Below are 25,210 nucleotides of genomic sequence, written 5' to 3'. Positions count from 1 at the left end.
TACTGCCGCTATTTCTTGTACTTTACAGGCACGCAGCTAACGCTCGCCACGCAGCTAACGCTCGCCACGCAGCTAACGCTCGCCACGCATCTAACGCTCACCACGCAGCAGCTTTCAAAAGCCAAAGAAACGAACGTGGAGAGGAATTAACAAAACCAAGGATCTCAAGAGTGAAAGGAAAATACGCTTGGAGCAGTATTTTCCACCTAGCTTGGACGCGCTGCCATCACGGCGCCTCTGAGCCAGTGTTGAAACTCTGTCGGACACTCTTTTTACCACCTTTTTACCATGCCGACGAACGTGGAAAAAAGAGCTTAAGGAAGCGCTCGATTTTCTGACTGCAGAGATGGAGGCCGTCAGACTGGGGCAGAAAATAATTCTTAACTTGGTTGAAGAAGTTAGAACGCTACGACTACAACTCAATGAGAAGGAGAAAACAATTGCACATTTGGAAAATCGAGTGTCGGACCTCGAGCAATACACAAGAATGAATGACATAGTAATTGTCACTGGACTTGCGATTAAACCCCGGTCATTTGCCTGGGCGGTGGCGGGTTTGGATGAGACCAATCAGGCCAACTCAACCAGCGCGGAACTACAGGTGACAGCTTTTTTCCTACCCAAGAGCATAGAACTGGACAGGCATAGCATAGAGGCCTGTCACCCACTCCTGCAGAGAAGGACCAGCGACAAACCTGCTGTAATACTGAGATTTGCAAACCGAAAACATAAAACGGCACTGTTAAAACAAAAAAAATTGCTGAAAGGATCTGACGTTTACCTGAATGAGCACTTGACCAAAAAGAATGCGGATATCGCCAAGAAAGCTCGCTTTTTACGAAAGAACAGAAAGATCCAATCCACATGGACAGTAAACTGCAAAGTTTATATAAAGCTGAACGGAACGCCAGAGGAATCCAGAGTGATGATCGTCAGAAGTTTAGAAGAATTGAACAAGTATCAGTGACAATCTGACAACTACACAAGGTAACAATGCTGTCTATTATGGACTGGCTACCTGTGGAAATGACTGTAGACTGAAATGGCATTAGACTCTTCTGATATAGTTGAAGTCACTGAACATGCATGGATTTGAATATAACATTGACCCTGATAGCAACTTCTTTAAGAATGTAAACAGCAATTGTGGTTATTATACAGATGACCAATTTAATGCCAAAATCAATGTAAATCAAGGACTGTCAATTATCCATTTTAATAGCAGAACCCTTTACGCCAATTTTCAACATATTAAGGAGTACTTATACCATTTTAAGAAGCAATTCAATATTGTAGCTATTTCTGAGACTTGGATTAACTCCAAGAAGGGTGCAGATTTTGAGGTAAAAGGTTATGAACTCAAGTACAAGAGTAGGATGGATAAAAAGGGAGGGGGAGTAGCCTTGTTTGTGACCAGAATCTCAACTTTAAGGTGATCGAAAATATGACTGTAACTATTGCTGATGTAATGGAATGTATTACCGTAGAAATCAACATGGGAAAAAAAAGAAATGTAATTGTTAGTTGTGTTCATCGAGCTCCTGGTTCCAGCATTGACATTTTTAAGGATATTATGGAGGGATTATTTCCCAATACAAATCAGAAACTGAACTTCATCTGTGGTGATCTCAATATAGATCTTCTGAATCCCAACAAACATAAACAGACAGACAAGTTCTATGATACATTGTTTAGTATTTGTCTCTTGCCCATGATCACCAAGCCAAGCAGAGTAACATCACATTGTGCCACTCTCATTGATAACATATTCACAAATAACTTGGAAAACAATATCATTCGTGGGTTATTGCTGAATGACATAAGTGACCATTTGCCTGTTTTTGTGGTTTATGACTGTGATTGTAATAATGTAAAGGATGGAAGTAACGTTTACAGGAGGGTGAGAACATCAGAATCCCTGAGTGCTTTCAGAGCAGATCTATTGACAGAAGATTGGAGGCTCAGGAAACCCTTGCAGGTGTTTCGAGTTAATTAGATGATTCAAGTGTGTCACGTCTCGTCCCCAGTTTTGCTATGTGTCTGGGTTGCCATAGTTTCTGTTCGCGTCGCCCCTCCCCTCCTGTGTTACCTCAATCAATGTAACCGTGGTCACCTGCCTCGTGTTTCATGTTTTATATTTAATTCCTGTCTGCTCCTCACTCCCCGTCGGATCATTGTGTTGTTGTCGTCGTCATGTCCTGCTGCCGTCGTCATGGCCTGCTGCCGTCGTCATGTCCTGCTGCCGTCGTCATGTCCTGCTGCCGTCGTCATGTCCTGCTGCCGTCGTCATGTCCTGCTGCCGTCGTCATGTCCTGCTGCCGTCGTCATGTCCTGCTGTCGTCGTCATGTCCTGCTGTCGACGTCATGTCCTGCTGTTGTCGTCATGTCCTGCTGTCGTCGTCATGTCCTGCTGTCTTCTTGTTTCACGTCCCGGTCAGTCAGTCAAGTTATTGTTTGTTAAATCATGTCAGTTTGCCTTTTGAGTTCCCTTCAATAAACCCTGGTCCAAGCTGCATTTGGTCGCCCTGCTCCATTCCGATCCGTGACAAAGTGATTAGTTGAATACCCTACTAGTTTGCTTTTTCATGATATTCTAATATTTTGAGATAGGATATTTGAGTTTTCTTAAGCTGTATGCCATAATCAGCAATATTAAAATAATAAAAGGCTTGCAATATTTCAGTTGATTTGTAATGAATCCAGAATGTATGACATTTTTGTTTTTTTTAATTGCATTACAGAAAATAAACTATCACAATATAACTTTCTGAAACAGTCCTGTACAGAGTCCCCATGGATCACAAAAGGTCTACAAAATGCCATAAAAAGAAAAATTCTATGTATCGAGAATTTATAAAGCATAGAACCATAGAGACAGAAATTAAGTACAAAAGATAAAAAAATAAGATGATGCAAATTATGCGCAAGAAGGATTACTACAGCAAGTTAACAGAAAAGATTAGAAATGATAGTAAAGGGATATGGAAGATTTTAAACAGTATTATCCGGAAAGGAGCTGCTAACACAAAGTATCCGGAACGCTTCATGGACAATGACAAGAACATAAACAATATGGAAGATGCGGTCAATGATTTGAATACATTTTTCGTGAATGTAGGCCCGAAATTGGCTGAGGATATCAGTGACCCATCGATAGAGCTGGCAAGAGCAGTAGGAGATGGTATTGAAATTAATCCAAGTTCAATGTTCTTGAGAGCGGTTGATGAGAAAGAAGTTTTAGATATTATAAAATCATGCAAAAATAAAACATCTACAGATAGGAATGATGTTGATATGGCCTTAATCAAGGAAGTTGTTGATGGAGTGGTAAATCCTCTGAGATACATCTGTAATTTGTACCTTCCCAAGCAAAACGAAAACGGCTAAGGTTATCCCACTGTATAAAACAGGGGATAAACATCTCTTTATAAATTATAGACCTGTTTTTCTATTATGTCAATTCTCTAAAATCTTGGAGAAGCTTTTCATTGTGAGACTGAATAGCTTCACTGAGATACACAACTTGTTAACTGACAGCCAATATGGAATTAGAACAAATAGATCAACAACTATGTCACTAATGGATTTGACGGAAGAACTAACTAACTGTATTGACAATAAGGAATATGCGGTAGGAGTATTTATTGATTTGAAAAAAGCTTTTGATACCATTGACCATAACATATTGTATAAAATGGAAAGATATGGGATGAGAGGTGTAGTATTGAACTGGTTAAAAAGTTACATTACTCACAGACAACAGTTTGTTAAGATGGGTAATCATATAATCATCATGCCTAGACATTACCTGTGGAGTCCTACAGGGGTCAGTGTTGGGCCCCATATTATTTATTCTGTACATAAATGATATTTGTAAGGTGTCAACTATCTTTAAATGGATTATTTTTGCGGACGACACCAACATCTTCTGTTCCGGTAATAACTTAAAGATACTATTGGAGACAATTACAACTACCGTATTTGCCGGTGTATTGGTCGACCTTTTTCGATCCAAAATCGACCGAAAAAAATCGACCTCGACTTATACACCGAGTCATAAAATTTAACTTCGTATTCATCGCTTCAAATGTGATGGTAACCAAGGCCGTTTCTCATGCATCTCATTGTGCGTTGCACTTAGAAAATTTGAACCGGGCGGCGTGCGCGGGTGCGCGGCCCGCTGGAAGTCGAATGAGGCTCCGCGATTTCATCCGCGGTGCTTATAAAGTGCCGATCCGCTCGGCGGGAGCTATTTTCGGCCACTTGGCGCGTGCGCACAGCCTCCCGGATGTGCCGGGCGGCGTGCGCGAGCTCGCCGGCCGCTGGAAGTCGAATGAGGCTCCGCGATCTCCTCCGCGTTGCTTATAAACAGCCGATCTGCTCGGCGGGAGCTATTTTCGGCCACTTGGCGTGTGCGCACGGCCTCCCGGATGTGCCGGGCGGCGTGCGCGAGCTCGCCGGCCGCTGGAAGTCGAATGAGGCTCCGCGATTTCATCCGCGGTGCTTATAAAGTGCCGATCCGCTCGGCGGGACCTATTTTCGGCCACTTGGCGCGTGCGCACGGCCTCCCGGTGGTGCCAGGCGGCGTGCGCGAGTGCGCTGGCCGCTGGAAGTCGAATGAGGCTCCGCGATCTCCTCCGCGGTGCTTATAAAGTGCCGAGCCGCTCGGCTTGAAGCTATTTCCGGCCTCCCGGTGATACCGGGCGGCGTGCGCGAGCTCGCCGGCCGCTGGAAGTCGAATGAGGCTCCGCGATCTCCTCCGCGGTGCTTATAAACAGCCGATCCGCTCGGCTGGAGCTATTTCCGGCCACTGCGCATGCGCACGGCCTCCCGGAATTTGAACACATTTCGTCAATAAATTTCGCATATTTCTGATTGAATTTTGAAGTTTAATATAATGCAACAATTGAGCTCGACTTATACAAAGGATATATCATAAAATCATTCCGTCGAATTTTAGGGGGTCGACTTATACACCGAGTCGACTTATACACCGGCAAATACGGTAAATTGTTCCAACTAAAAATATGGTTTGACATTAATAAATTATTATTGAATGTAGACAAAACCAAACTGATGGTAATTGGAAACCGTAAAATAGATACACAGGTTCAAGTAACAATAAATAATGTCAATATTGAACAAATTTATGAGATCAAATTTTTAGGAGTAATATTAGAAAATAAATACTGTTGGAAACCTCATATGAGATACGTTAGAACCAAAATAGCGAGGAGTATTGCAGTACTGTGCAGTGCAAAACATATTCTGGAGCAGAGAATGTTGTATACTCTGTATTGTTGTCTGGTTTTACCATATTTGACTTACTGTGTGGAGATATGGGGAAATGCGTACATAAGCACTTTAAAGCCATTATTTATACTACAGAAAAAAAGCTATGAGAATTGGAGGTTGTATTTCGAGATCATACAAATAATTTGTTTTTAAAATCAAACGCTTTAAAGCTAATGGATTTATTCAAATTTAGACTGGCACATATAATGTATCGAGCAAAGACTCAAAAACTCCCAGGAAACATTCAAAAATTATTTATTGAAAAAGATAAGGGATATAATTTGAGAGGAAAACCTAACTTTGATAAGGGGTATGCTCGCACCAATCTCAGGAACAGGTGCATATCATCCTATGGAGTAACTGTGGAATGGACTAGAAGACAAAATGAAGGAAAGCAGAAATATAGTTCTATTTTAAAAAATTTATAAAGGAATGATATTTGCAAATTACCAAAAAGAGGAAAATGAAGGTGACTACTGTTAAACTTTTGGATTATAAGATGTTTTTGTTGTTTTTCTTTTGTTCTTTTGTAGTTTTAACGTTCTCAATTTGAATTAAGTGATGGATAGGGGTAGGACATGATAAGCCTACGCTTCTTCCTACTCCTTTTCGAACAGTGATATATATTGTTTGTTTGTTTTTATTCTTTAAATCATGTTCGAAATAAAGATTCATTCATTCATTCATTGCTAATCTTGCCGTTTAGCCGCAAGCATAGGAACAAAATTAATTTAGGACTGGAGAAATGTCAACAGCAAGCGACACATCAAAAAATGACATTTGAAGGCGCAGCACAACGTCAACGTTGACTAAAATATTTTTTATTTGCATTGGCAAAGTTGCAGGAGGCAGGTGGAGCCCATGGATTCATCCGCTAGCATTCACTTCAGCCTGATTCACGGGGAGGTGGAGGCTCTCGTTGGTGCGCCGCTGCTAAATGACTCATTAAAGCAAGCTAGCTAAATCGGATGAAGATCTTTGCGACACTTGAAACGCTTTAATTCCTGTGCTTCATATCGCCAAGGAGCTAACAGAGCCCATCACCTTCGCCAGCCTTTCCCGTCCCTTTCTTGGGGATAAGATAGAGCGGGCGGTTGTTCTTGAGGAGCCGTAACAATCAAATTGAGTCAACGCCAGGTGCATGATACCCAGGAGAGGTAAACATGTCAGGTAAACTTTTTTGAGTCCACCTTTCAAAGAAACGAGCTTCCTCTCAAATTAAAAAAAACTGTTGTGCTGACATTTCTAGGGCAGCTCTGTGTGTGTGTGTGTGTGTGTGTGTGTGTGTGTGTGTGTGTGTGTGTGTGTGTGTGTGTGTGTGTGTGTGTGTGTGTGCGCGTGTGTGTGCGCGTGTGTGCGCGTGTGTGTGTGTGTAAGCGTGGTTTTCTTGTAACCTTTTGCGATCATGTCACTGCGAGATGCTCAAACACTAACAGAAAAGTAATACAGCCAAATAATGCCTACTTCCCCTGTTTTTCACAGTGAAATAAACGTATTGAAACGCTTTTTTAACACATTAACATATTGGAACATGAAAAAACAAGCATACCACGTATGGGAAATAAAGTATTTACTTTATGTGATGTGTGAGTGTACGTGAGTGTGCCTTGAAAAGGCGGGGCTTGCCGTGTGCCATCAGCAAGTATACATGCGAGTGCATGAGTGAGAGCCGTGGCTGACAGCAGCTTCTGTGTGAGTCTAATGGGTTTTGTCAATTCTCCTTGATTTGATCTTTTCTAAATCATCCGACTGGCCGGGACAGCTCTGGCGTGTGCACGTATGTGCGTTGGGGGCCTCCAAGGACCCAATTTATAACACTTCCACTGCCACCGCAGCGCAGCCCCTCCAATTTGCTGTGTTTCTTTGCCTTGCCAAGACGAGCACGTCTCAACACATTTACGGTTATGAAAACGGCTTCCGTACGCCCACTAATTAATCGGCCGTCATTGGCATGCGCTTTGATTGGTGCGATTAACTCCAATTTATCTTTCATGATCATCAGCCTTTAATTAGCCAGCACACTGACTACGGCGTCTGGGGGAGAGAGAAAAAACCCCACAGAGTAATAAGAGTGCTGGAGGAATTCTACTAATTGCATTTTCAAGCATGCGTGCCTTATTTCAAGCGCGCGGGTGCATCATCGTCGCAGTTCTCCAAAACTTGCATGTTTCCATCAAGTTGACCGGCCGGAGAGGAAACGAAATGAGCTAGCCGTCACACCGTCGTCTCGGGTCTGCCAGCTCAATTTAGGCAAAATGGCTTCCGAGTTTAAACGAGAAGCGATGGTAACGAAGAAGGGGACAAACAACGTTAACAACGAAAAAGCGCACATGCTGCTGTTACGTAACGGCATCATTAGCTGACGCACGGCTGGACAGACGAGAGGGGACGGACACAGTCTGTGTTGTTTGAAGCAGCCATCGCTCTTGTTTGGGCGGCTCACTGTCTTTGAATGCGGACACCTGCAGTGCTCACCAAACACGCAGCCAAGAAATTGCTCGCAGTTGCGCACACACTTGCAGAGCCATCGTACTCAAAAATGCCTGCACCGTGTCACCTTTTGGAGATCGTTTCAAGTTTGACCTATAAAAACTTGCAGGTGTTAAACAGATTTTTTTTTTCATTTCAAGCTAATATTCCACCAAAGAAATATGTTGCAATGTTGCGTGATATAGTCTTCTTGTATTATCTTTCAATTGAAATTGCCATTACTGTATTATATACAGTATTATTAATACAGATAATGTATTAGCTGTCAGATAAAAATGTTCTAGCTTCACGACTTGTCGAGCAAGCACGTTGGGTGCATCGCCACATGTGGCAATGTTGCAATTTTTTCTCTGGAGCGACCTCTACACGCCAAAAGGTCTCCATCCAAGTTAAGTCGGCGTATCTCAGGGCCACCACGTGTCGATGAGGCAAGAGAAGGTCGGCCTCCGCGGCGCTTTGAGCATCTCTGCTCACCGAGCATCGAGAGTGAAAGAGATTTGCGATTGCGTAAGTGTTTGCAGCTCTTCCAGCTGTTGCTGCAGGTTACCGCCGCCGCGCTGTGGAGATGTAATTACTCCAGACCGACATTAGGATGGCTGCTAAATATAGATGCTAGGCTCCGTTGGGAGCACATTGAGACTTAATATTGTATGGATAGTGCAAAGGTGGAACGCTCCCTCTGGTTACTGTCAACAAATCCTAACAAAGCTAAATGATCATTTGACAATCAAGAATCATGCCCGCTGAAGAAAAGAGTTGATTTCCAGAAGAGACGATCGTGGCAAGTGGCACATGTTTCAAGAACGGTGTGGGGAGAAAGAAGGGAAGAAAGAAGAAATTGTGACGGCCCGTCAGTGTGACGCAAGCCTCGAATTTTGTTGGATGACCCATATCTGACAAAGGCCACATGGCGGATTTCGGAAGGTGTGTTCACGTCCCTGTTGACATTTTTGGCAAAAGTGAGCCTCTGGTAATTGACATTATAAACTGCCGCTGATTTTGTACACGTTTGGCTGCAGCTGATTTTGAACTACCGGACTGGAAGCAGAGCGCCAAATCTTGTGTGTGATCTGCTTGGTTTTTCTTTTTATCTCCTCCTCCATGTGTGCACGTGGCCCTCTCAGTCAACAGGCACAGCCACACAAATTGTTTGTTTGTTTTTTAAGGACGTAGCATTGCTAGCTGTCTGCGTGTGGTAGCGAGTTTGACACTTTTTACAAAGTGTTGCCGTGATTTATTGGCATCATAACAAGCTTTGAACGGTACTGGATTGAAACAAAAAAAAATCCTGATAATCAATTTGAAGTTGAACAAATGTGCTAACGCAAATGTGCTAACACACACATTGTCAAACGCCACGCGGCCGTGTCTCTCATCAGGGGAGGAAGACAGATGGTGGCAAACAGGATTTTGCGTTGCGAGCAAGTGACATGCAAACCGTAATCTCCTGCAAATCTAGCGCTGACATGAAATGAAGCCCTAGATTTGTAAGGGACGCCTTTTGGGCCCTTCTGGTGCACACGTAACGTGCTTCCCTATTGTCACTGGCGGCCTGAGTCACGGGTTCCTGAGTGCTCCTTGACGCCCTGAAACGGTACACGCCTCCGCTACACGACAGGCCGAATGAAAGGCAATTATGCTCCCTTTGCCTCATGCGAGTTGATCAAAGCATCTGCCGGCCGCATGACGCCATTCTGGTGACCCGGGGAGTGAAAAGGGGGCGGCCGCGTGCATGAGCGTGTCAGAGAAAGCTATGACGCCTCACTGGTTCAGAAGATGATGAGCAGAGATGGAGGCGTCGTGGTACCATGGATGGACGGACACACGGGTGTTATTGAGTCATAAATCTAGCTCAGATTTAGTAAGCTGCTACATTAGCACATTGATGTGTGTTGCAGAAGTGCTCCCAAGTTGAGGTTTCTGCTCACATTAGGAGGCAAATTATGACTTCAAAACAAAAGCGTTTTCAAAGCAGTTGCCCACACTGCCATCTTATTTTAGACTGAGCCGCAGAATATTTAATCCTGTCACACGAGAAGCAACACGCTAGCAAAAGAAAGCTTCAACGTCTGGCTTCTTCTCTTCTTTAGTAATCAGCAGTGAGAAATAGCAAATCGAGTCACTGACAATTCACGCCTTCACCGCAGGCCACCCAAAAGAAGAAATGATCTCCCGTTCTTCGTTTTATAGATGGGCACGGCGGAACATTGGCCAAAGCGTTCACAACTTACGTCTGAGTCGGGACCTTTGTCGGCTCCGGGGCAGGAGAAGGTGACAAACTCGTGGCAGCGTTTGTGAACTACAAAGCAGCACACTGCAAAACAAAAGGGAAAGAGATGTCAAAAATGGAAGGGCCATCCGTTGCAACGCACACACACATAGGTGGCTCCTATCGCCAAAGGAGGGCCATTCATCGCAATGCACAAACACACAAGTGGTTCCAATTGCCTTTTCACCTCTGGAAATCATTGGCAGTGAGAAACCAGTTGAGGTGGGCCAAATGTAGTGCTTAGGTGCAATCTTGCACTATTTCGCTAACAAGCAACAATGTTGCTGTGAGTGGTGGGGCTAAAATATCAGTTGGAATGTTAAAAAATGTAACAAACAAACTAAAACTACTAGAAAATAGGAGTCCAAAGGAACACATAGCCAGCTTTTTTTAGCTTCCACGTCTTCCTCAGAGTTTTTGGTGTGGATGGACCGACACAAATGTTATCTCACAAGGCCACGCTCGTCATCCCCTCGCTCGCATTGCACCAACTGTGATTTCTGGACTCCTTAAGGCTCGCAACAGATGGAAGATGGTTGACTGTGTTAGTGCACTCCCACAAGCAACCGGCACTCTTCATTCTTCCATTGAGTCCAAAAGCAGAAGACCAAAAAAAAAGAAAACTGTTCACAACTTCATTAAATCCTTGAGAAAAAAACTCAAGCTCTTTTTTACTCTCCTCCTCTTCTTGATCTTTCCACATCCCATCAACAACAATAGAAAAGCGTCTGCTACCAGCTGAGGAGCACAAATCATCCTGGCTTCTGTCACGGCATGTAAGGACCAGTCGTCAAGTTTCTTCTCCTGCCCACACTCCGGACTCCAGACCTTTTGGCCACGTCCACTTTTCCATCTCATCATCAGTCAGATCATTAGTGTGCACCACTTTGCTCCAGCTGTTCTGGAGAAAAAAGGCAAGTTGAGCTGCGTGAAAAATGATGTCTCCTGAGATGGAACATCCCATTTTTATTTAGAAAGAGTTTCTACTGGGAACTTCCCAGATGGATGTGAGAGTCAAGCTAACAATCTGGCGTGTCAGGTTAGCAATTAGCATCACGTCGGCCGGAACCTGCTCATTCACCACCAGTCGATCTGACGCCCCGATGTGCGGATGCAACCTCAGATGTTGCCACAATGAAAGGGAAGAGCATTGCAAAGTATGTCCTGTTTCAGGCTGGCACATGCCACACGTGCAAAGACAGAAGAGGGAAGGAATTGTGTCATCGGCTTGCCAACAGTGGAGGGGAAAACAAAACAAGATGGCAGATTCATACAAAAGGCCGGCGGGAGAGCGGCGGGCAAGCATCGTTCCTGCGGGCTTCCTGTGTCAGGTTCTCATGAAAATTTGAGGAGCTCAAGGGTGAACCTTAGCAAGCAAGCATATCTGTTTACCATCTCCAGCGCAACACCTGCCGACGGACGCTCATAATGGGCTGCAACAACAACAAAAAAAAGAATGACGTCATGTGAAGGCACCGCATACTGTGGCTCGACCTTGAAAGCTTCACAGTGAGTCTGACATGAAGTTGGCAAAAGCGTGCTGAAGCTTTCTCCTCACACAAAAGCAGGAAAAGTTCTCAAGAATTTTTTGTTTATCTCGCAATCGGCCCCCACGAGCTCAGATGTCTGAATAGGCAAAGCAGAGTGGTGTGAAAAGGAAGAAAAGAAGCGAGGGCAGGGCACGAGTCCATTTTGCCGCCGTGCGCACAAGGTGGTGAGCAATTCTTTGCCTTTTAGTTAGCTGGCAAACGGTACAGTCATATGCTCTTTATCCTCAGCATAGAGCAACCAGTATAAGCACCTTACTGATGTTGCCAGTTGTTGGTGTCCCCGTTTTTCAGGGCAAGCACTTTTAGTTTGCCCCCCCACCTTACTGATGTTGCTAGTTGTTGGTGTTGTCCACATTTTTCAGGGCAAGCATGTGCCCACCATTACTCGTGAACCTATCTCATCTTTTAGTCAACCTTTCTCTTTAGAAATTCTGAAAATATGCAGATAGATTCAAGTGCAGATCACTGCTTTGTTTTGTGTTCCAAATCCACGAGGGGAGAATGGGATCAATTATTCCAAACTACAGGTGGGAGTGTTTAGCTGGCAGACATTTATGAGTCACACAGTAGATACAATGACAAAGCATCATGAATCAAATATGACCACCACGCTCTCTCTCTCTCACTCTCTCACACATAAACACACACACACACGCGCGCACACACACACACGCGCGCGCACACACGCACGCACACACGCACGCACACGCACACACACAGCTCCACATTTATGGTAATGCTTGGACACAAAAGCACAAGCAAGATCTGTGCATCATGTTGCATACTCGCTGTCAGTCTTCTTGGAAGGCAGCCATTTTTTTGGTTTCATTTTTTTCAAACAAGGAGGATGATGGTCCAAGTATCACCTGCCAAGTATCGGGTATGACAGCGCTCATAATGTCACGCGTCTGACTAATTGGGAGCCTTCGAGACGCTCTCAAGTCTGACACGGCTGCACGGGGACCAAATTAGACGGTAATGGAGACGGCGTGTCAACGGGAGGCGATAACAAGCGCACATGTAAACACACATGCTAAAAAAAGCAGCAAGCTAATGATGCATAAATGCTGAAACACAGTCAATGGCGGGGTCGGAGGGGGTGGGCTTAATGAACTTCTTGAGGGATTCCAATTGCACAGAAGGAGTCCAGTTCTGCTTGAATTTTCTCACCATACTTCAAAGCTGAGCTCTGAAGACTAAGTTTTTTGTTTATAGGATCATTTTCATAACTCCCTCGTTCACCTCAACTCTGATTTGTTCCAGCCACCAAAATATGATCACGAGTCGTCAGAAACAGAAACTATGGCGCACTTGAGCGCAAGACGACACGCTGAGTGATATCAGGAGAGCAATTTGAGCCTCGGAGGACGTCTCCTCAACTTCATTGCTCTTGATACTCGACGAAGAGCGTCACATCGTGTATATATATAAAAAAAAAAAAATCCACAAAGAAAACAAACATGGCGAGCTCTGAATCGAATCGAATGCGTTTGGCCACACTTCATCTTGAACATTTACTCAGCGTGACATTTCTTTCTAGTGGTGCCTCAGCTAAGTAGCGTGAATCAAAGGCCAGCTCATGCGACCGTATGAATCAGATTGCGATGAGGCAAGTCCTAAATTAGGATGAATCACTATAACCTTCGGCGAGTGTAGAAAAGCAGGTTGTATGTTGCAGAAAAGAAAAAAAAAAACAATGTTGGAGAGACATTCACACTCAGAAACACATCAAAGGCCAGGCACGCGAGATGCTGAGAATCACACACGGCAACATCCAGGCACCTCCAAGACACGCACGCTGACATTTGAGGTGGCAAAACACAAAAACGACAAGACACACTCTTTGCCAAAAGACTCCAAACTGATGGATGCAAGTTTCCCCGATTTCTCTCGCGTTCGTTCGGTGGTGAGATTCCCTGTTGAAGCGCCAAAAATACACTAAGGGCAGTTCTAAATTGTTACTTGGAGAGTGCATTTGAGTGCAAACCCACTGTGTGCTTCTTCGTGACGTTCTTAAGAAGTGGACGTTTTCGTGTGCGTGTGCGCGTGTGCGTGTGTGGCATGAAAAGTGCAAAGCCCCAGAGAGAGGCAGTCACGCTGTATTGAGGTCAAGAGACTTGAGCCAGAAAAGCTGGCCGCTGCGCTGCGAGCCCAAAGCAATCGGCTCCGCTGTCGTCTTGCTTCAGCAGCTTTAATGCTGATTCACAGCGCTGGATGGACAGAAAGGAGGGGGGGGGCATGGCTCCGCTCATCACTCTGGATCTTGGGCGTTGAGCTAATTGGCTGCGTTCATCCACACGCTTGCATCTGCGCCCTTGTGGGGCCTTTAGTGGAAGCAGAGTCCGGCTCTGCAATCTGCTTTCAATCAACACTTGCGACCTTTCCATTGATTTTTTTTTATTTATAAAAATATTTTGATATTTTGATGCAGTCCTGTAAAACACCAAAATCTGTATTTCCCTTATCGACAATTACTGACATGAAGTCAGTTGCCCGACTCAGCATTTTCTTCGAGCAAACTGTTCTAGAATCAAATGCTCCCACCCTAATTTCAGTTGAGAGCTTTCGGGAAAAAAAAAAAAAAACACCTTTTCAGCTTGGCGTGCGTGCGTGTGAGATCACGCGGGGGCACATTTGCATATTTTGATGTGTTTACAGCACAGAATCTGTTTCCTGTGATGTAGACAGATGGAATGGAAGATCAAAAAAAAGAGAGCGAGAGCGAGGTGTGACGCTGACTAAAAGCTGAGCCTCAATCTCTTACTTGGTGACCCTCAAAATGCATGCAAGCACGTGCACGCACGCACGCACGCACGCACGCACGCACGCACGCACGCACGCACGCACGCACGCACGCACGCACGCACGCACACACACACACACACACACACACACACACACACACACACACACACACACACACACAACAGGCTTCCAGCACCACAGGAGCAGGAAGGACGAACACACGCTTCAGAAAACTGGCGCACACACATCGCCTCCACCCCCCCTGCATCTTTGTCTTTGGAGCTCCAGAAATAGCAGAAATATTACTCTGAGGCTGCTGGAGTCCATCCGTGTCCCCACCCCGCTCAATATGTTTCTTTTTCCACTGCAATATTTTCATTATTTATCCTTTCTGGATGTTTTTAGATTTATCTCTAGACAGGATACACTTCTTCCTTTTTGCGTTTTGCGATGCTTTAGGAAAGAAGGTGGATACTAAGAAGGTGACAGGTTTCTAATTGCATGCATTGATGACAAAGAGCAAGAGTGAAGATGTAGCCGGCTGAGTTAGCATTACGTGAGAGTTGCTAGCTAGCAGTAGGCATGTTGTCCCTTTTCGAAGTTAAGGTAGTTTCGCCCGAACTTGGACTCATCTCTATCTGCGCCTCTCGGTTCTTCTTTGTCTCTTATCTATATCGTCCTCAGGCATCCCGGCAGCGGCGCTCTGCTCGCTTCATGCAGGTCAAGACTGAAAATCTCTTCAAGGCCAAAATAATGTAATCATTTTCAAATTAATTACGCACAGCTGCAGAGGGGTGCTGCATCCAGGTGAGCCACTCGCTCTGATCTAAATCCCCCTGAGGAAACGGCAAAGCACAACACGCACACACCCACGGACGGACGCACGGACAGATGCACAAACGGTACAACGTTATTGATCTATTCAGCGCCTCTCCGAGACGTGAGGGCTTATTGTATGTTGTTATGGCAACCGATGGGCAAGGTGGATAAGAGGAAGGAGTGTTAATGGGGTTAAATGTCTCATGCTGATGATGTCCTTTCTATCTTTTTTTTGTGGGTCTATTAAGGATGCTGACACGAGTGTGCCCTGCTGAGATTAATGGCATAACCAAAGAAAACAAAACAGTTGCAAGCCTCCTTCCAGGGCAGCAATGAAAAATCTGATTCAGTCTGTTCACTCAATACAACACAGATGGGCACCTTTTATTTTTTGGGTCGCTTTGAGGTTCTACAAAGTGAAGAAAAATATATCTCCTAAATTTCACGCAACACAAAAAAGTGTTGTGAACAATCCACAGACGACTGATTTAAAATAAATAAATAAATAAAACACACAGTTCCATAAAAAAGAGGCTTCAAAATTGTCTCCACTTTCTAGTATTGTCGCGACGACGAAGCAAAAATGCCAGTCTGAAATGCTGGGCTGCGGTGCTGGCTCTCTGTCGCAATCACCCCCCCCACACACACACACGCACACACTGCTCCCCCCACCCCACTTACTCCCAGCCAACAATGAGGCACTCTATAACATTTGCATTTTTGGGATGTAGGCAGAGCTCGCAATCGCACCACATATTACCTAATGATGGTGTCACGTGCTGGTGCCACGCCCCCCCTGTCAGTGGAATCACCGTCACCTGCCACGGGTTCATGGACAGCGCTATATCAGCGCCGACAGCGCAGAACCGAGTGCCAGTCTGTCCCTTGATGCTGCTTCGCTCATCAATCCCGGAGAGAATTGACTCGCTTGACTACTCGAAACCCTCGCAGAATCGTTGTCCTCTCCAGCCCGATCGCCGCTCCAGCGCCAGCTGTTCCCATCATCCCCTTCAAATAAAGTCCGTCGTTACGCACTTGGCTGTACTGTCCGATCCTTAACAGTACAGACTGGCCAACACGATGCAGTCAGCGAACGACGAGACGGCATTGGGCCGACTGGAGCGAGCCGAGACCGCCATCAGCAGCCTGTCCGCCGACATCCGGAACCTGATCGAGGTTGGTCAGCAACAACAGCTGCAGCAGCAGGAGATGGCCCAAGCCCTCCAGAGACTGTCGGTGGCTGCGTCCCCGGCTGTCACGGCACCCCCGCACCGCCCGTCTGCCGAGGCCAGGAGGCTCGTGGACGTCCCGGAGCCCCGCCTCGGCAACATCGAAAAGTTCAACGGCGATCCCAAGCACGTGAGGGCGTTTGTGACCAACTGTCGCATAATGTTCAGCCTCCAGCCCGTCACGTTTGCGTCAGAATCAGCCAAGGTCGGTTTCGTTCTAACCCACCTCACGGGCGAGGCGCGGCTATGGGGTTTGGCAGAGTATGAACGGATGGCCCCGGCATGCGATTCCTTCGACGCCTTCGCAGAGGAATTGCTCTTCCTGTTCGACCTGGGATCCGCCGCCGAAGACGCCGCCGAGGAACTGGCGACGCTGCGTCAGGGTAGCCGATCGGTCGCGGAGTACGCCCTTAAATTCCAGACGTTGGCCGGCAGCAGCGGATGGAACGCGCCAGCGCTCGTTAGCACGTTCCTAAACGGCCTCGCGGATTATATGAAGGACGAACTGGTGTCTTACGATCGCCCGCGAACCCTGAAGGGCGCGATGGACTTGGCGGCCCGAGTAGACCGGCGGATCCGGAAGCGGCGGCGCGATCGGGAGAGGAGGTCCCCGCGGAATCCGCGTGGCCACATTCCTCCGTCTGCTGGGGACCCGCCCACCACTCCACCCGCCGAGCCCATGGATCTGGGAGGGGCTCGGGTCCCCTCGGAGGAGCACCGTCGACGCCTCTCGCTGGGCTTGTGTTTTTACTGTGGGGAAGGGGGCCATCGGGTGGCGGGGTGCCCGCTAAAAGGCCGGAGCTCACGCGGCGTCGGGGGATCCGCGTGAGCTCGACCAGCACCGGCTCTCCCAGTCCCAGCACGCTCACGCTGCAGGCACGTGTCCAGCTTGCGGCGGGCGACCAGAACGTGGCAGCCTTGGTGGATTCCGGCGTGGAGGGGAACATCATGGACATTAGCCTGGCGCGTCGGTGGGGTGTCGGCTTCCTCCCTCTGAGCCCGTCCATTCCCGCGCGTGCCATTGATGGCCGCCTGATTGGCGAGGTGGCTTTCGTGACGGAACCGGTTAAGGTACTGCTCTCCGGCAATCACCACGAGACCATCCAGTTTTTTCTTCTTTCCCTCCCAGGACAGCAGCTCATCCTGGGGCACCCTTGGTTGCGGCAGCACAACCCGGTGCTGGACTGGGAGGTGGGGGTTGTACGGCAGTGGAGCGAACGCTGCCATCGAGTGTGCCTGAAGGCGGCCACCAGCCCACTCGGCAGAGCCCCGCCCAGGTACAATCCCGACATCTCCAATGTCCCAGCAGTTTATCACGAACTCAAGGAGGTTTTTAGTAAAGCCAGGGCCGCTTCTCTTCCTCCACACCGGTCCTACGATTGCGCCATCGACCTGTTGCCCGGCACCTTCCCTCCCAAGGGACGCGTCTACTCCCTGTCCGCTCCTGAGCGCCGGGCTATGGAGGAGTACATCCGGGAGTCCCTGGCAGCCGGCATCATACGGCCGTCCTCTTCACCTGCGGGAGCGGGGTTTTTCTTCGTGAAGAAGAAGGAGGGCACGCTCCGCCCGTGTATCGACTACCGGGGAATAAACGCAATCACCGTAAAGAACCGATACCCTCTGCCTCTTCTTTCTTCCGCCTTTGAGAGCCTTCAGGGTGCCACCATCTTCACCAAGCTGGATCTTCGCAACCCCTACCACCTGATCCGCATCCGGGAGGGAGACGAGTGGAAGACGGCTTTCAACACCCCGAGCGGACACTACGAGTACTTGGTGGTTCCGTTTGGGCTCACCAACGCCCCAGCAGTTTTCCAGTCACTGATAAACGACGTGTTACGAGACATGCTGGACAAATTTGTGTTCGTTTATTTGGACGACATCCTCATCTTCTCCCGCTCGCTTCCTGAGCACATCAAGCATGTTCGGGCGGTGCTGCGACGCCTCCTAGAGAATTCGCTCTACGTGAAGGCAGAGAAGTGCGAGTTCCACACTTCCTTTGTCAAATTCCTCGGCTACGTGGTGCGTGAGGGATCCATCGAAATGGACCCTGGGAAGGTGGAGGCGGTCACGTCATGGCCTGTTCCCGAGACATGCAGGCGGCTGCAACAATTCTTAGGTTTCGCCAACTTTTATCGCCGTTTTATCCGTGGATACAGCACGGCGGCCGCGCCACTCACCGCCCTTACCAGCCCCGCCTCTCCATACAAATGGACAGAACGGGCAGAACAGGCATTTCAGGAGCTTAAGAGGAGGTTCACATCCGCTCCCATCCTCAGAGTTCCCGATACCGACAGACAGTTCGTGGTCGAAGTGGACGCCTCGAACGTGGGTGTCGGGGCGGTGTTGTCTCAACGCAGCCGCCAAGACGATCGTCTCCACCCGTGCGCCTTCTTTTCTCGCCGTTTGTCAGCCTCAGAACGGAACTATGACATCGGTAATCGGGAGCTCCTTGCCGTCAAGTTGGCTTTGGAGGAGTGGCGACATTGGCTGGAGGGCGCCACCACTCCGTTCATTGTCTGGACCGACCACCGCAACTTGGAGTATCTGAGATCGGCCAAGAGACTGAACGCGAGACAGGCACGGTGGGCTCTGTTCTTTGACCGGTTTGAGTTCTCTCTTTCCTACAGACCGGGTTCCCGTAACGCGAAGGTGGACGCCCTGTCGCGTTTGTTTCCTGGTGGGGAGGAGGGACAGGGTCCGCCTCCCACTATCCTCCCGAGCTCGGTTCGGGTGGCGGCTCTTACATGGGAGATCGAACGCCAAGTGGAAGCCGCATCACGCGATCAACCCGGCCCCAGCAACTGCCCGGAGGGTCGCCTGTTCGTCCCTGAAGGCCTGCGATCGGCCGTGCTGCAATGGGCGCACGACTCACGCCTGGCCTGTCATCCCGGCGCTGCACGCACGAGGTACGTGGTGGCACAGCGTTTCTGGTGGCCCACCTGGCAAGTGGACACCAGCGACTACGTCAGAGCCTGTTCAATCTGTAACCGCTACAAGACGCCTACTCGTCCTCCGGCCGGGCTGCTTCAACCCTTGCCGGTTCCCCAGCGTCCCTGGTCTCACCTGTCGATCGACTTTGTCACGGGCCTCCCCCCCTCAGAGGGAAACACGGTGGTCCTCACGGTGGTAGACCGTTTTAGCAAGATGACGCATTTCATCCCTCTGCCTAGGCTCCCATCTGCGAAGCAGACAGCGTCCATCATGGTGCGGGAGGTGTTTCGTCACCACGGTCTCCCACGAGACATCGTGTCAGACCGAGGACCTCAATTCGCTTCCACCTTCTGGACGGAGTTCTGCCGACTCCTCGGCGCCACGGCCAGCCTCTCCTCGGGGTTTCACCCTCAGTCCAACGGTCAAGCGGAGCGCCTGAACCAGGAACTGGGCAGGTCTCTCCGATGCATGGCCGCCGGAGACCAGCGCGGGTGGGTCCAACAGCTTCCCTGGGTAGAGTACGCTCACAATTCCCTTCCCAGCTCGGCCACGGGACTTTCGCCTTTCCACTGCGTCTTCGGGTACCAGCCACCCTTGTTCGCCCACCAGGAGCGTGGTGCGGCGTGCCCGTCGGCCCAGGCTTGTGTCCGCCGTTGTCATCGTGCCTGGGCGAGGGGCCGGGCCACTCTTCTCCGCTCTGTTTCAGGCTACGCCCGCCAGGCGAACAAGCACCGGACGCCGGCTCCGGAGTACAGAGTGGGGCAGCGTGTGTGGCTCTCGACGCGGGATTTGCCGCTGCGAGCGGGATCCCGCAAACTGGCGCCCCGCTTTGTTGGACCGTTCCCTATCCAGAAGGTGATTGGCCCGGCCGCAGTCTGTCTGCTCCTTCCAGACTCCATGAAGGTTCATCCCACATTCCACGTGTCCCGTGTGCGGCCCATCCATGAAAGCGCGTTGGCGCCGGCGCCCGTTCCACCGCCGCCGCCCCAGTTCGTCGATGGGGGCCCGGCTTACGCTGTCCGCTCCCTGCTCCGATCGCGGCGGCGTGGTCGGGGCCTACAATACCTCGTGGACTGGGAGGGTTATGACGACGCGCACCGCTCCTGGATTCCGAGCCGCTGGATACTCGACCGTTCGCTCATCACGGAGTTCCATCGCTGTCATCCGGACCAACCGGGTCCTCGGTGCGGGCGCCCGAGGAGGGACGAGGGGACCAGGGGTGAGGGTCCGGGGAGGTCTTGCCCACCGGTACCGGGGTCTTCTGCCCCCGCGCCCGTCGATCCTGCGTCTGGCGAGGTGTCGGACGTTTCAGCGGTGTGCTGACCCCTCCACCTGGCCGCCCGGGGTATTGCCTTCCTTTTTTTTTGTTGTTGTTGTTTTGTTGTTTTCGGTTCCTGGGGACGTCGGGAGCCGTCCCTTGTGGGGGGGGGTTCTGTCACGTGCTGGTGCCACGCCCCCCCTGTCAGTGGAATCACTGTCACCTGCCACGGGTTCATGGACAGCGCTATATCAGCGCCGACAGCGCAGAACCGAGTGCCAGTCTGTCCCTTGATGCTGCTTCGCTCATCAATCCCGGAGAGAATTGACTCGCTTGACTACTCGAAACCCTCGCAGAATCGTTGTCCTCTCCAGCCCGATCGCCGCTCCAGCGCCAGCTGTTCCCATCATCCCCTTCAAATAAAGTCCGTCGTTACGCAGTTGGCTGTACTGTCCGATCCTTAACAGTTGGAAAGGGATGAATTACCTGAATATGGAATTAATATTAAAGGAATACGCGAAGAATATAAAACACTGCTCTTGTATTTGCGTATGTTTGGCATTTGCTTCACACGCGCATCTGAGTAACATAAGAGACAAGCGCGTCTTTGCTGTTTCCTCAAATCGTGTTTTGCTGGAAAGGGAGCTCATGAGGGAAAGCGCATGTGTCATCTTATTACACAGCTTTGCGTCTCAGCAAAAAAGGTGCCAGCGGCGCTCCCGACAATTAAGGGCCCACTCTCAGATGAGTGGTGGCTCCCCAAAAGACTCCTTGGTTCTTTTTAATGTCAGCAAATTACTTTGGGTTATGTAAGCACAGCGCGGTGACACAATATGACATGAAGGGTTGCAGGCAGGAAAAATCCTTGCGGCTCGCTCTGGATATTCCAAAGCGTCGACGCCAAAGCTGGAGGTCCTCAAAACAAAAGGGTAAAGGAGCGCCGTTACTATGGAAACGGCTGAAGTGGTGTCTTTTGCTTGACTTTGAGTTGATGATAAAAGCTGAAAACATCAAGTACAGGAATGGGACTGAGCCATTTTGAGACATTCCATTTTGGCCATTTCGTAATCGGGAGAGGGACAAAGGAGAGGGAGATGTTGACGAAGACGTCCAGTCTGCTCTTGGCTTCATTTGTTTAAACGTCTCTGCAGGTGCTGTTGTTTTGGTTAGTGACACCCTGCAAAATTGCAAACGGCGGCACTAACAAGAGCGGGTAAGAGCACCTCCCTTCCGGACTCATCGCGTTGGACTGCTCCTCCTTGGCTTCTTTTGCCAACGTCTCCTTCCTCCTCCTCCGTCGCGAGCCAGCCTTGCGTTCGGCCACTTTTCTTATTTACGGACATAAGGCTGTCCTCTCAAGTTTCCAGATGGCCGCGTTATTGCCCACAGACGCCGAAGTTCAGAAGCTGCGGGGGGGGGGGGGGGGGGGGGGCGACCGCCACCGAGCGGACTACCAATTCACTTCCTGACGGTCTGCGAGAGACGTGGCGAAGGAGGAACCCGTCATCCTTGGCATGGGCCCAGATTAGATTCCGATGGGTGCGATAGGCACGAGCAACAATGTTACGCTATTAAAATGACAGCCCTGCAATGCCCGTTTTAAAAAATCTTTGGCTCGGGTCGCCTAACCCAAGTAAGTTCGGGCGACCACCTGGGACTGGACACCGGTCAGACAAGCATCCGCATAGGAATCTGTGAGCAAAGCACTCGGTGACCTTCCCTTCGGATCAATGCAAAGCAACAAATAAAAGATGGAAATGCATGCGAGCGGGGACACTCATTTATTCCTTCTCCGAATTAAAGGTTCAGCGGCTGAGTCACTCCAATGAAAATTTCTAGCTGAACCGCCGCAACGTATTCAAACGCTGCTAGCTAAAGTGAGACGCCAACAGACAGTCATACCCCGGATTATGGGGAATGTCACAAGGCAGGAATTAAAAATAAATCCTTGCAACTCTTTCCGGAGTCGGGCCAAATGGAGCTTTCATGCTTGCTGAGGACGTTAGCGAGCAGCTGCGCTGACATTCGGCAGCAAACTTTGTTCGTGCTACACTTAAGCAGCTCAGTGGCCTAGTGGTAGAGTGTCCGCCCTGAGACTGGAAGGTTGTGGGTTCAAACCCTGGCCGGGTCATACCAAAGACTATAAAAATGGGTCCCATTGCCTCCCTGTTTGGCACTCAGCATTAAGGGTTGGAATTGGGGGGTTAGATCACCAAATGATTCCCGGGCGCAGCACTGCTGCTGCCCACTGCTCCTTTCGGGGATGGGTTAAATGCAGAGACAAATTTCACCGCACCCAGTTGTGTCTGTGACAATCATTGGGACTTTGACTTTTTTTAACTTTAGAAACAAAACATTTCTAGAAAGGCTTCCCAATAAGAGACAGGCATTTGACTTGATCAGATTTGATTTTTAATGATGCGGGAAAGTTCTGAATTTGCCGCTTACAGGCAATGCTGAAAACCTGACTCGGATCACAACGTCGGCAAAATGCTCAAATTTGGCCCGATCGCCGCCACGTCTGCTCATCTGGAAATGATAACGGATGATGAAAAAGGTGCCACGTTGCACTCAGGCGATGCCATTAGGTGTCTTTGTGTGCCGTGAGGAGCACATCCCTTGTTTAAGCAGACAGCCGTCGTTTGTGGCCGAGCAGAACCGCACAGCACATTTTCGGCAGCGAAAAGCAAGAATGGTCTCGGCAATGGCATGCCGCGGCGCGGTTTGAGGAAAACTGCTTGACTAGCTAGATCATGGCGGGAAACCTCGGCCGACTGTTTTAGAATCTCTGAAGGGAGTCGATCAAGACGTCCAGCGACTCAAGTCGTGCTGCAAAGACAAGCAGCTTCAAACAATGCACCTCAAATGGGACCAAATCGGCTATGTTTATAATTTCTTCAATCCGATCAGCGTTCGGATTAAAATTGTGATCGGATTCACTGTTTCCATGGAGACAAAAAATATTGATCCGATTAGGACTCACACAAATCATTTTGACTTGCACAGATTGACGAAACCTTCCGAAGGTCAGTACAAAGCGTTTACAAATGAGGAAGACTCGCCATAGAAAAAATCTGCGTGTATGTGTGTGTGCGTGTGTGTGCGTGTGTGTGTGTGTACGCTGGCATGCGTGCGCAGCCATATGTTTACTTTGTTTACAATTTTATGAAATGGAATCAAGTCAATGACATAAAATTGTCACATTGCTATTTGTAATGTGCTCAGCCAAAATAAAGTGAATGAACCTGAGATTCAATTTGAATAGAACCCGCCCCTTGCTGAGCGCCAATTGCTCGTCAAGGTGCAGGTGTGTCATTGCGAGGAGGGAGAAAGGCAGGTGAGCCGCGGCCATTTCAGGGCTGCGTTCGTTCAGGGTGCAGGTTGCTTCTCTTTTTTTTTCCAGCTGGCAGCCATGATTCTCACAACGCTTTTATGGTACGTTTTATTCATGCGCTGGCCTTCCTTCCTTCCTACCATAATTTTTGGCAGACATTTTTAAATCTCATTTGAGGCCTCTGGATGCCGGAGTGATTTCAAGGAATGTTTGTCACCTGAAAATGTGACTTTTGACAACTGCAGCACTGTGGTGCAGATTGGGGGGAAAAAACTGCCGATTTGTGCAATTATTTGTTTTGGGTAAAAGGCTGATGCTTCCACTTTTTTGCTCTTTGTAGTGCTTTACTGGTTTGTTTTCTGCTCTGTGCCGGTTTGCCAGTAAAACAAGGTGAGTCTGATTGCAGCTTATTTCATTTCACTCAAACAACCTTTGATTTACTCAAACCGGTCACGCTACAGATCACGGAAATGTACAAATTCCCAACGCACGCAACTGGGTGACCAGTGAGGACCTCCCTTGGGACCCAAGCAACATCTGGCAACCCGCGACACACAGCCCGACGTGTGGAGATACTCTGGACTGGTGAGCCCTCAAAGCATTCTGAACCAGCCGAGCAGCCAGGGGAAGCTTCCCCGCTATGTCTATCCAGCGGCACCGCTGAGCAGTTCTGACATTGCCCAGTCTGGTCCTGGTAATCAAGACCAGAATGAAGGGTGCGACCCCCTTGTTTTTGAGCAAGTCTTTCAATTCCACCCTGAGGGGTCTTGGGTCTTAACTGACTTGCCATTTGGCACCTGGTGGCCCCGCGATGCTGCCTGGCTTCCACAAGCTGGAGGGGAACCAGAGGAAGCAAAGGGGTCACCAACCTACATCATCCGTTCCATCATCCACGAGCGCGTCAACTTTCTAATTACCAAAACCAGTTACAGCCCTCGAGTTGTGCACCCACTGGTTGGTTACCACAACTATGCCAGGAAGCTCTATGTCAAGCACTAAAGACTTTGTCGTGAGTTGTGAATTAAAATGTGCAAGTTTCACATGGTTTCGCCTTTGCAATCAAAATCTTCTGCACACCCCCTTAAAAAATGCGTGCTTCAAAACAAGCCAAGTTGAGTCAAAAATAGGACTGACAATTGACTCAACTTCCTGGCTTATTTTGCACAAACAAGGGCCAATTTGACCTAACTTCCTGGGTCGATCCAATTTTTAAGCCAGCATTTTAAATGGTACATTTTATTTGTAAAAAGGCAAAATAACCTTACTCTATTTCTAAATGGGCCACACACA

At 48.7% G+C, this 25,210-nt stretch overlaps 1 protein-coding gene and 1 pseudogene across 2 annotated transcripts in view; one reads left to right on the top strand and one right to left on the bottom strand.

Moving 5' to 3' along the window:
- Positions 1-25,210, bottom strand: part of prkcab (protein kinase C, alpha, b) — a 44,530-nt gene that overhangs the window by 18,833 nt on the left and 487 nt on the right. Inside the window, exon 3 of the mRNA XM_088358059.1 lies at positions 10,017-10,099. Within this exon, the coding sequence (XP_088214185.1) occupies positions 10,017-10,099 (83 nt within the window). The remainder of the gene's footprint in view (positions 1-10,016; positions 10,100-25,210) is intronic.
- Positions 23,875-24,960, top strand: LOC148383199 (uncharacterized; annotated as a pseudogene). The gene is made up of 3 exons (XR_015853416.1): positions 23,875-24,021; positions 24,261-24,310; positions 24,382-24,960. The product of XR_015853416.1 is annotated as an uncharacterized LOC148383199 (transcript).

Source organism: Syngnathus floridae, chromosome 17 (assembly GCF_059516105.1).
Source record: "Syngnathus floridae isolate MCC-2025c chromosome 17, RoL_Sflo_1.0, whole genome shotgun sequence".
Taxonomy (NCBI): Eukaryota; Metazoa; Chordata; class Actinopteri; order Syngnathiformes; family Syngnathidae; genus Syngnathus; species Syngnathus floridae.
The sequence above is the reverse complement of the archived record's forward strand: the minus strand, read 5'-3'. Positions and strand labels throughout refer to the sequence as shown.